Source organism: Lepidothrix coronata, unplaced genomic scaffold, assembly GCF_001604755.1.
Source record: "Lepidothrix coronata isolate B3197 unplaced genomic scaffold, Lepidothrix_coronata-1.0 Scaffold118, whole genome shotgun sequence".
In the NCBI taxonomy this organism is placed as follows: domain Eukaryota; kingdom Metazoa; phylum Chordata; class Aves; order Passeriformes; family Pipridae; genus Lepidothrix; species Lepidothrix coronata.
The window spans coordinates 629,557-639,774 of NW_016690298.1; the positions used below are offsets into that span (position 1 = coordinate 629,557).

The following is a 10,218-nucleotide window of genomic DNA, read 5'->3' on the forward strand; positions in this document are numbered from 1 at the left end:
CAATGCTGCCATTGCCACCATCAAGACCAAGCGCAGCATCCAGTTTGTGGACTGGTGCCCCACGGGCTTCAAGGTGGGCATCAACTACCAGCCGCCCACGGTGGTGCCAGGGGGTGACCTGGCCAAGGTGCAGCGCGCCGTCTGCATGCTGAGCAACACCACAGCCATCGCTGAGGCCTGGGCTCGCCTGGACCACAAGTTCGACCTGATGTACGCCAAGCGCGCCTTTGTGCACTGGTACGTGGGCGAGGGCATGGAGGAAGGGGAGTTCTCTGAGGCACGGGAAGACATGGCTGCTCTGGAGAAGGATTACGAGGAGGTGGGCCTGGACTCCTACGAGGATGAAGAGGAGGGTGAGGAGTAGAGAAGCCTCAGCCCAAAAGGACCATGCTCCTTCCCAATGTTACCTGCAGAAACCCTTTGCAATAAACCGTTTCAGAGCCTCTGTGTCTCCCACTATCCCCCCAGCTGTATCGGTTTCTTGCCAGGTCAGGTGTGTGGTGAGTGCTTCAGCCCTGGTACTGGTGCTGCTATGCTTCCTCCCAGTGCTCTGCTCCAGCTCCGGCTTGCTTCCCATGTAGGTAATAGCCCTGGGGTCCAGTCCCTGGGGCTGTGGCACACATCCTACCCCCCTCACTGCTCCATCCAGCAGTGAATACCACTTCCTCATGTGATGTATGGCCCCATGTTCTACCCTGGAGCTCAGGGGAGCAGATTTGGTCTGAGCAGGAAAAGATCGGCAGCTGCAGAGTCTTCTCCCCATGTGCAGCGTGAGGACAGGCAGGCTCATCTGGAAGGATACTGGTTGAAGCAGTGGGAGCAGTCTGGCACCCCTGCCCCTGTGGCCACAACGCAGGGCAAAGGGTATGCACGGCTCTCTGGTGCAGTGGGTGCACCCTGCAAGGGGACCCGGCATGGCACAAACCCCCATGGCTGCTGTACTGCTGTGTGTGGTGAGAGGATTAAAGGAGGGGAATGCTCCCTGTGAAACTGCTTGTCTGCATCTTTTTTTTTTAGCACCCCTCTGTGGACAGCCCAGCTGCTGTGTGTCCCAGTGAGCCCCTCCAGCCAAGGCTGCCTGCTGGACTGGGAGTGTCCCCAGCACTGGGATGGTTGTGCTGTCCCCAGGCTCTGCTCATTCCCACTAGAGCAGAGCTCCTGCTCCTGCCTCCCAAGGTCTGGCAGCTTCCCAGTCTGGGCACCCACCTCCCTCTCCCTGGGCAGCAGAGAAGTCTGGCCTGTACCCCTGCCACCACCCTTCTGCCTGCGCTGAGCCCAGCCCCAGAGGCTCTGAACAGCAGTGCCTGGCTCCAGCTGTGGAGTTGTGTTAGCTTCTGTCAGGACGGTTCTGGGGCCAGGGATTAACTTTCCCTGCTTACTGCTAATGCTCTGTCTGTGCCTCCCCAGCTGGCCTCTGCTGCCCTTCCCCTCTAGTAACGCTTGGCTGCTTAACCCAGACAGTGTGCCCTGCTCTCCTCATGACCCGGCAGGATCCCTCCCCACAGACAGGGACACAGCCACACCTCCGCAAGAACGTATTTTACTTCAAACACAAGGCAACGTTGGTGCCAAGAGCAGTGGCAGAGTGGGCACTGGGGCCCTCTGCCTCCCTCCAGCACAGCACCGGGACCCAGCCTGCAGTTCTGCCCCGGGCAGGAGTGACCTTCCTGGGACACGGAGCTGCGGTACCGTGGCTCCTGCCCCCTGGGGGGTCCTACAACATCCTCTTCTGTCACCCCTGGGGGAGGCAGCAGCCAGCGAGGGCCCCATGTTTAGCAGCAGATCACACGTCCACAGCTCTGAGGCACAGACCAAGGCCCAGGTAGCAGCATCCAGGGCACAGAACACTCCAAATCCAACACACCTCCAGCATAGAGCAGCAGCTCTCCCCCAGGGCATTAGTTCCCTCTGCAACAGGTCTGCAGGGGAGCAGGGATTAGGGCAGCTGCTTTTCTCCTGGCTCAGCCTCGGGGCGCATCACTGCTGGAATGGGATGGGCTCAGATCTGTGTGGTGTCCTGTCCCGCCAGTGCTGGCTGCAGCCCCTCCAGCTGGTGGAGGATGTCATCTATGTTGGGTCGCTCCTGGGGGTTCACTGTCATCATGGAGGAGAGCAGGCGCTGCAAACCAGCTGAGTACCTGGAGGAAAGACAGCGACAGGGAGACCCATGTGGAGCACAGGACAGGGGGCTACCCAGGAGTGGGGTCACCCTCCCCAGCCCCTCACCTGGTTGTGGGGGGAAACGTGATCGGGTTCTGCACTGCCAGAGCCACACTGTCACCCTTCTGGAAAATGGCATCAAAGGGGCCCTCCCCAAACATCATGCAGTACAGCACACAGCCTAGGGACTGGAGCACAGTTGGGTCAGGGCAGCTTCGTGGCAGTGGGACAGGGTGGGCCAGAAGGCTGGATCCTTACCCAGATATCCGTGCGCTCATCTATGACGCACTGGCTCGGCACCGTGAAGAGCTCAGGAGCACGGTAGGAGATGGTGCAGCGCTGGGCAGCCCAGTCCTGCAGAGGGGAGAGCGGGGATAAAGGGCTTGGGGCAGGGAGAGGCTGGTGGGGTGATGTCCCAGGCCACCCACCTGCACAGCCATGGCCTCCCGAGAGCTGTTGACTTCGATGCGAGCTTGGTTCATGGAACCCAGATCCATCAGCACAGGCTGGTCATCCTCATCCAGCAGCACATTGGTGGGCTTGAGGTCTCTGTGGGGATAGACATCACCAAGCACCCACTGGGGCCCCTGCCAACCCCCCCAGCCAGCACTGCCAGCCCCTCACCTGTGTGCATAGCCCTTGCTGTGGATGGCTTGCAGCCCGCGGCAGATCCCATGGAGGATGAGGAGGATCCGCTGCTCTGGCATGAAGGTCCCTTTCTCTCGCAGTGCTTCCACCTCTCTCCAGAGGGTCCCGCCCTGGCAAACACAAGCAGCTGGTCACCACTGCTGCTCCTGGAGTGGTGAGGCAGCCAGGAAAGCCCCTCTCACCTTCACATAGGGCAGGAGAAGCCAGGCCTCGTGCTTGGCGCCCTTCTCCACCATGGCGTGAGCCACCAGGCGCAGGATGTTGGGATGGTCGAAGAGGCCGTGCATCTCCACCTCGTGCAGGGCGGCCTGGCGGTCCTCCTTGTCGTGGCACAGGATGCGCTTCAGGGCGTAGAAGCGCCCATCCCGCAGCCCCTCCACCAGGTCCACATAGCTGAAGCCCCTGCAAGGAGTCAAGCATGGCGTGGGCTGAGCACTGTGGCATCCATGTCAGGGCCTTGAGCCCAGTCTAAACTATCAACACTCAGAGGAGAGGCCAGAGGGAATCCCTCAGCCATGCCAAAGCATCCCCTCTCTGCATGAAAAACCCCACTGGTCCAATCACCCCCACTCCCATGGCTCTGAGCACCCACTCCTTGGCATGACCAACCCCTGCCACCTAGCATGAGAATCCACCGCCATGCACAAGCATCCCTTATGCTGAAGCATCAACCCCCACCAAGCCCAAGTATTTCCCCCATGCCCCAACGTGACCTGAGCTCAAGCATCTCCCCACCCTGCCCGACCATTCCCTGTGCCAGACCATCACCCCCCTGCCCAAGCATGTCCCTACGCACAAGCACCCCCCCTTATCTAAGCATCTCCTTATGCCTGAGCATCACCCCCACGCCTGAACATTCCCGTGCCAAATCATCCCCCATGCACAAGCACACCCCTGCCCAAGCACGCCCCCCATACTCGAGCACTCCCCCTGCACAAGCGCCCCCAGGCCCGCGCGCCTCCCCATACCCGAGCATCCCCCAAGCCCGAGCATCCCCCATGCCCTAGCACATCGCCCCTCCGCCCGTAGACCCCCCTTGCCCGAGCATCCCTCGCAGACCCCGGGGACCCCCCGCCGGGGACCCCCCGCCCGAGCCCCCCGCGCCCCAGCCAGCCGCGCACCCCTCTGCCAGGCGGTGGAGCAGGAGGTACCGCGCTCCCCCCAGGCTGACGGTGCCCCGGGAGCAGACGCACAGCGTCTGCCCCATCGCCCGCCCGCGTCATCGCCCGCCGCCGCGCGTCACCCCCGGCGTCACCCGCCGCGTCACCCACCGGGCGGGGCGCCGCCGCCTCCCGCTGCTCGGTGCCGCCGCTGCGGCGGGGATCCCGGGCTCCCTCCTCCGTGCGAGCGGGGACAGCAGCGCCCAGCGCCCGGCAGCCCCGCGCGGTGCCCCCGGCGCGGTGGCATCCCCCGGTGGCGGTGGCGGCGGCAGCCCGCAGCCCCGCCGCTCCCGGGGCTGGCCCCGGTGAGCCAAACCCCTCGCACAGGCGAGCAGGTTGGCGCTGCAGGGGACAGAGATGACGGAGCCACCTCAGCGGAGCTCGTCCTTCCCTGCGGCATTTCCCGACACACCTGTCATCAGCTCTAGCCCCAGCTCTGACCCTCTGTCCGGGGATGTTTTCCTTTCCCTCAGCCAGCAGCAGCATCCCTCCTACTAGAGCTACAGCCAAGGTTTCCATCACCACCTCTCTGATGGAAAAAGCGGGCTGAGCTCGCTGGAAGGGTTCTGCTTGGTGGTGATACTTTTATGAGGCTCCTTGTCCCCCCACATGTGTCACCCACTATCCCGGGGGGCACCGGGGATGTGCCCGCCGGCCGGAGCCTTCTTGGTGGTGTGCCGCCAGCATCCCCTGCTGGATGGGCTTTGGAGAGGCTGATGTGCGGCTGGCCAGGCGTGGAGAGTCGGAGCCGCCCATCCCCGTCCCATGATCCCGCCCCAGCCGTGCTGCAGTTCCAGCTGCTTGCACTGAATATCTGGAGGAAGCAGCACTCGGCGCTGGCTAAGATCCTTCTCGGATCATGTGATGGTGGTGTCCACGTCCAGCTTCGTCCTCTGCCCCGGGCCTGCTGAGCACCCGGCGAGGATGGGGCTGCTGGCCCTGGCCCTGCTGCTGGCGGTGAGGCTCCTGAGTACGCAGGTTAGCAAACATGGGTGGAAAAGTTTGGGAGAACCGTGTGGAGCTAGGCTATGAAGGATCCGGTGGGATGACACCGGAATCTGCCTTGCTTCCCTCTCCGTGTTCCTACTCTTCCTGCTATGGCTTCCTTGTGCTGCCGCCCACGTCCCGCTCCAATGTCCCGCTTGCATTTCCAGCTCCCTGCCTGTCCTTTCAGCACCCCTCCCAGCAGCACCCGTCCCCCAAAATGCCACTAGCTCAGCCGCTGGATGTTTGATTAGCAGGGAGGGTGTGAATGGTTGCTCTGCTTATCCCTTCTGCTCTCCCAGGGCAGTGTGGTACTCTCCTCGGGGGATAGCCCCCCCAGAAATAGCCCCCATCAGTCCCTGTCCCAGGGAGCATGGGAGGGGGCAGGTGGGCTTGCAGAAAGTCTTCTGCCCCCCCAAAACTGCCACTCTCCTGCAGGCCTCTCCCTCACCACGCTCCTTCCAGGTGGATTATGAGCGCAACTGCTTCCTTAAGGATGGTGTCCCTTTCCGCTACATCTCAGGCAGCATCCACTACGCCCGTGTCCCGCGGCCTGCCTGGAGGGACCGGCTGCTCAAGATGCACATGAGTGGGCTCAGCACTGTGCAGGTGTAAGCCCCAACGGCGCAAGCCCACTGCCACACTGCCACCACAGCCACTTGGGGTTTCTGGGATCTCTGGAGTAGGAACAGAGACAAAGGTGTTGTCTGGCCACAGGGAGAAAGGTCCAACACTTGCACTGGGCTGTTGTTCCAGGACAACCCTGCCAGACACAAGCATGAACCTGGGCTAGTGCCAGTCCAACCCCAGTTGCCATAATCAGCTCAGGCTGGAGGCCAGTTCCCAGAAGCAGAGGGACCAGCTGGTGGGATGGTTCCCTGTTCTGCTGGAGTACCCTTAACCCCTGCATGCTGATCTCCCCTCTTGCCCCAGCTATGTCCCCTGGAACTACCATGAGATGCTGCCAGGGGTTTATGACTTTACTGGGAACCGGGATTTGGAAGCCTTCCTGGACCTGACAGCTGAGCTGGGACTTCTGGTGATCCTGCGGCCAGGGCCCTACATCTGTGCAGAGTGGGAGATGGTGAGCCCTGGCCCCCAGCATGGCAGAGGGGTGATGGGTAGTCTGGGAAGGGCTCAGCGGGGTTGGCCTTTCTGGCTGCCACAGTGACTCCAGTGTCATGCCAGCCAAAGTTGCTGCCCTGTGGGGCACATGCTGCACTGGTGCTGAGCATTAGCACTGTGCTGGCTGGTTTCAGCTGTGTGTTAGCCCGGGCTGCTGAGCAGTTTCTTTGCTTCTCTCTCTGCTGTGTGTGTTTCTCCAGGGTGGCCTACCTGCCTGGCTGCTGTGGAAACCAGACATCATCCTGCGCTCCTCTGACCCCGGTGAGGCTCAGCACAGGGCTCTGGCCACTGTGTTCTTACAGCCTGGTGCCAGCCCTGGCACACTGGTGTCTCTCCACACACCTGCCAGCCCCACGTGTTGTCTTTCTTATAGTCTTCTCCATCTTTTGGGAGCCTCGTGGTTTGTACTCCACCTCCGCTTCCCCATTGTGCTTGGCCCTTCCCTGTCTGTTCTGTCTTCCTCCTGGCAGGCTGATTGCAAGTGGGCTGGGGTGGATGCTGCAGCCAGGCTGAGCTGCCCTCTGTCACCCCAGCCTACCTGGCAGCTGTGGACTCCTGGCTCCATGTCCTGCTGCCCAAGATCAAGCCACACCTGTACCAGCATGGGGGGAACATCATCAGCGTGCAGGTAAGGTGCCGTGGGGCCCAGCTCCCTGCCCTGCTCTGGGGCATCTTTGGATGTGCCCCGAAAAGGCACCTGTACACCCTACACCATGACCTCACCCAGTACAGCTCAGATAAATCCCTCTCAACTTCTGGACCTGGGTCTAAATCCAAAGGCTGGAAATCTGAGGTACCTGTCATCACCCCAGTTGTGGTTTGAGGGACACTGGCAGAGATAGGGCTCATGGTGGGGCTGAAAGATCATTTTCAGGACACACCTGGGGGGTTTCACTACATCTAATGATGTCAGGAGGAAAGAGGGGAGCTGGGTGTTTATCCCAGTGGGTGGTGGGACCTGGCTGCAGCCCTGCAATATGCATCCTGGGTGCCAGCCCCTGCCTTGCTCACAGGTGGAGAATGAATATGGGAGCTACTATGCCTGTGACTATGGATACCTGCGGCACCTGCTGGGCTCCTTTCGGGCGCTGCTGGGGAGTGAGGTGCTGCTCTTCACCACTGACAGCACGCGAGCGGAGGAGCTGCGCTGTGGCACCCTGCAGGGGCTCTACGCCACCATCGACTTCGGGCCAGGTACCCCTCCGGGGGAGGAGGAGGACAAGGAGAGAGAATGGGGATTCCTTCTCTGTCCTGCTCAAACCTCCTCTCTTCACCTCCACAGGATCCAATGTGACAGAGCTGTTTGATGCCCAGCGCCGTGTGGAACCGAAGGGCCCCCTGGTGAGCTTGGCATGGGCACTGTGGGGGAATGACCTGTGATGGCTTTGGGGAGGCAGAGGCAAAGAGGGGTGTTGGGGCCAGGCTGCAGGTGAGCAGGGGGAATGTGGATGACGAACGGGTGCCAGGAGCCCCAGGTTCAGGCAGATGACAGTCCCTTTCTCCCCTAGGTAAACTCTGAGTACTACACAGGTTGGCTGGACTACTGGGGGGAGGCGCACGCCAGCACCAGTGCAGCGTGGGTGGCCCAGGGGCTGGAGGACATACTGCAGCTGGGAGCCAGTGTCAACATGCAAGTAGTCAGCTGGCAGGGGGCACAGCCAGCAGGGGAGGTGGCATCACCTCTACCTTCATCCCACGGAGTTTGGGCAGGCAGGGCTGGGACTGTGGGTGCAGCAGGGAGGGGCCAGTGCCTGGTGAGTCCCTGCCAAGTCTGTGTGGGTGCTGACTGGGTTCTCTGGGGTTATCATAGGTACATGTTTCATGGAGGGACGAACTTTGCCTACTGGAGTGGTGAGTAGGGCCTTGCCCTAGGGAGGGGGCACTGTGGGGCTTGGGGGGCTTTTCTTGGCCATCCCTGAGGAGCCTGCTTCAAGCTGTTGTTCTGTCTCATGGGGCAGGCTGACACATGGCCAAGGGCCCCTGAACCCAAGCTTGTCCTCGCCTGGGGACTCCTTTTGTCCCTAGGCAGGGGTCCACAGTTGGGGATCATGCCCTCCGATTGCATTGCAGCCAGCCTGGGGCTGGCTTCCATGCCCTGGGCTGTGCCAGAGCCCCTTCCTCCTGCTCACATTGCTTCCCCGGCCAGGTGCTGACTACAAGGACCAGTACAAACCAGTGACCACCAGCTATGACTATGATGCCCCCCTGTCAGAGGCAGGAGACCCCACTGAGAAGCTGTTTGCCATCCGCATGGTCATCAGCAAGGTATTGAACTTGGCAGGAAGGGGACAGTACTGGGTAGTGCTGCCTGTGCCAGGACAGAGGGGAACATAGAGGGTCCCAGCAGGGCAAGGGACATCTCCCTGCTTGCCCCATGGGGCAGCTGACAGTTTGCTGTTCAGTTCCAGCCCCTGCCAGTCGGTCCGATGCCACCTGCCACTCCCAAGTATGCCTATGGCTGGGTAGCCCTGCGGAAGGTGAGTGCCTGTCCAAAGGGCTGTGCTGCCCTGGCCTGGCACTGCTCAACTGCCCAGCACCCATCCCTCCTTTGCAGTATGCTGACCTCCTGGATGTCTTGGATGTGCTGTGCCCCTCTGGGCCCATCCAGAGCCAGTTCCCCCTCACCTTTGAGGCCATAAAGCAGGTGAAGGGCTGGGAATAGTGGGGGACACTTGGGGAGATGCCCCTGTCTGCCTGGCCCTGGCTCTGGGGCAGAGGAGCAGAGCTCGTCTCCAGCCCCATTTCCCCTCTGTGCTGCTGTGCTGTGTCCTGCAGGCCCATGGCTTTGTGCTGTACCGCACACAGCTGCCCCGGGACATCCCGGACCCAGCCACGCTCAGTGCTCCTCCCCACAGCATCTGTGACCGTGGCTACGTGATGCTGCACAAGGTGAGGTTGTGGGAGCACACCAGTCCCTGGGCCAGGGCTGAGGGCTGTGGGACAGCCAGCAGTGGAGCTGTGCCACGCCAGGGCCTTGGGGACAGCCAGAGTGCTGAGAGCCACACCGAGCCCTTGTGGTGTGGCTCTCTAGCCTGAATCTGTCCCCTTTGGGGGCAGAGGGCAGCCCTGGGCTGGCTCTGCGACGGCTGGCAGCACTGGGGGTGGTGGGATCTGAGCACAGACTGGCAGCACTGACCTTGCGGCTTTAGGAGTACCAGGGGATGCTGGAGAGGGATGGGCAGATGACACTGCGTGTGACAGGCAAGGCAGGGGACACCCTGGACATGCTCCTGGAGAACATGGGCAGGATCAGCTTCGGTGCCAATGTCAGTGACTTCAAGGTAAGAGGAGAGAGCCCTCCAGAGGGAATGGCCTGGCCACCCACGTGACCAAACACCTCCTCTACTGCCACCTGTGACAGACCCCAGCCTTCAGGGGGGCCACCCCAAGTCCTGTTCCTTGGTTCATCTCACACCATTCCCTGGCAAACCTGCCAAGACAGGACTGAGAGACTGGCACCCCTCTCCCACTTAAGGTGCCATGGCAGCCAGGGCCCTTCAGGCCCTCAGAGGGAATCCTATTCCACCTTTGCTGCTAGGAAAGTCAAGTATCCTTCTGCCTGTGGCAGACACTGCTACCTCATTTTCCCTCCTGTTCCATATCAGGGCTTGTTGGGAAACGTCTCCTTGGACTCTATCCCTCTCAACAACTGGCTGATCTATCCCCTGGCCATAGATACTGCAGTCCAGCAGGGCTGGCCCCACGCTGCCATGCCAAAATCAAGCAGCAGGGGCAGAGCAGGGCCAGCCTTCTACACCGGGACCTTTGAGACCCCTGGCATTGCCTGGGACACCTTCGTGAAGTTCCCAGGTTGGAGCAAGGTAAGGCAGTGCCAGGAAAGGGGGTGAGGGTAGAGCAGGACACAGCTCAGTCCCATCTCCATCATCTTCTAGGGACAGCTGTGGATAAACGGCTTCAACCTGGGCCGGTACTGGACCCACCGTGGGCCCCAGCAGACCCTCTTCGTGCCCGGCTCGGTGCTGCACGTCGGCTGTCCCAACAACATCACAGTGCTGGAGCTGGAAGGGGCACCCCTCACCCCCCTCTTGCTCTTTCTCGACCGACCCCTTTTCAACAGGACCCTCAGCCACAGCATCTCGGCCACAGAATAAACACAGTGCTGCTGGGCACTGGCCTTGCT

General features: G+C 61.5%; 3 protein-coding genes across 7 annotated transcripts in view; 2 read left to right on the forward strand and 1 right to left on the reverse strand.

Moving 5' to 3' along the window:
- Positions 1-990, forward strand: part of TUBA4A (tubulin alpha 4a) — an 8,240-nt gene extending 7,250 nt beyond the window's left edge. The window contains exon 2 of the mRNA XM_017825272.1: positions 6-990. Within this exon, the coding sequence (XP_017680761.1) occupies positions 6-364 (359 nt within the window). The 3' untranslated portion in view covers positions 365-990. The remainder of the gene's footprint in view (positions 1-5) is intronic.
- Positions 991-1,524: 534 nt separating this feature from the next.
- Positions 1,525-4,037, reverse strand: STK16 (serine/threonine kinase 16). Its single transcript, XM_017825263.1, has 7 exons — positions 3,930-4,037; positions 2,991-3,210; positions 2,785-2,918; positions 2,589-2,709; positions 2,419-2,514; positions 2,227-2,348; positions 1,525-2,138 (listed from the first exon to the last, which is right to left on the reverse strand). Exons 1-7 carry the CDS (start codon positions 4,013-4,015, stop codon positions 2,000-2,002), a joined length of 918 nt encoding a protein of 305 aa, XP_017680752.1. The 5' UTR covers positions 4,016-4,037; the 3' UTR covers positions 1,525-1,999.
- A 743-nt stretch (positions 4,038-4,780) lies between these two features.
- GLB1L (galactosidase beta 1 like) lies at positions 4,781-10,207 on the forward strand. Of its 5 annotated transcripts, XM_017825306.1 has the most exons (17): positions 4,781-4,946; positions 5,391-5,563; positions 5,886-6,036; positions 6,278-6,338; positions 6,611-6,705; positions 7,091-7,271; positions 7,360-7,418; positions 7,586-7,707; positions 7,888-7,928; positions 8,224-8,342; positions 8,480-8,554; positions 8,632-8,721; positions 8,853-8,966; positions 9,227-9,358; positions 9,683-9,760; positions 9,819-9,898; positions 9,971-10,088. In XM_017825306.1, the coding sequence occupies exons 1-16, from the start codon at positions 4,833-4,835 to the stop codon at positions 9,876-9,878; spliced, it is 1,665 nt and encodes a 554-aa protein (XP_017680795.1). In that variant the 5' UTR covers positions 4,781-4,832; the 3' UTR covers positions 9,879-9,898; positions 9,971-10,088. The 5 variants fall into 5 exon arrangements, with proteins under 5 accessions (XP_017680795.1, XP_017680793.1, XP_017680794.1 ...); XM_017825304.1 differs by having other exon boundaries at positions 9,683-9,898; positions 9,971-10,207; XM_017825305.1 differs by having other exon boundaries at positions 5,418-5,563; positions 9,683-9,898; positions 9,971-10,207.
- The last annotated feature ends 11 nt before the right edge of the window (positions 10,208-10,218 follow it).

Coding starts and splice junctions, on each gene's coding strand:
- STK16 (XM_017825263.1), bottom strand. CDS start 4,015: ATGGGGCAGACGCTGTGCGTCTGCTCCCGGGGCACCGTCAGCCTGGGG. Junction 2,919..2,990: donor TTCTCCTGCCCTATGTGAAG/GTGAGAGGGGCT, acceptor TGTGTTTGCCAG/GGCGGGACCCTCTGGAGAGA. Junction 2,349..2,418: donor ATGAGCGCACGGATATCTGG/GTAAGGATCCAG, acceptor ACTGTGCTCCAG/TCCCTAGGCTGTGTGCTGTA.
- GLB1L (XM_017825304.1), top strand. CDS start 4,833: ATGGTGGTGTCCACGTCCAGCTTCGTCCTCTGCCCCGGGCCTGCTGAG. Junction 7,708..7,887: donor CTGGGAGCCAGTGTCAACAT/GCAAGTAGTCAG, acceptor GGGTTATCATAG/GTACATGTTTCATGGAGGGA. Junction 9,899..9,970: donor AGTTCCCAGGTTGGAGCAAG/GTAAGGCAGTGC, acceptor ATCATCTTCTAG/GGACAGCTGTGGATAAACGG.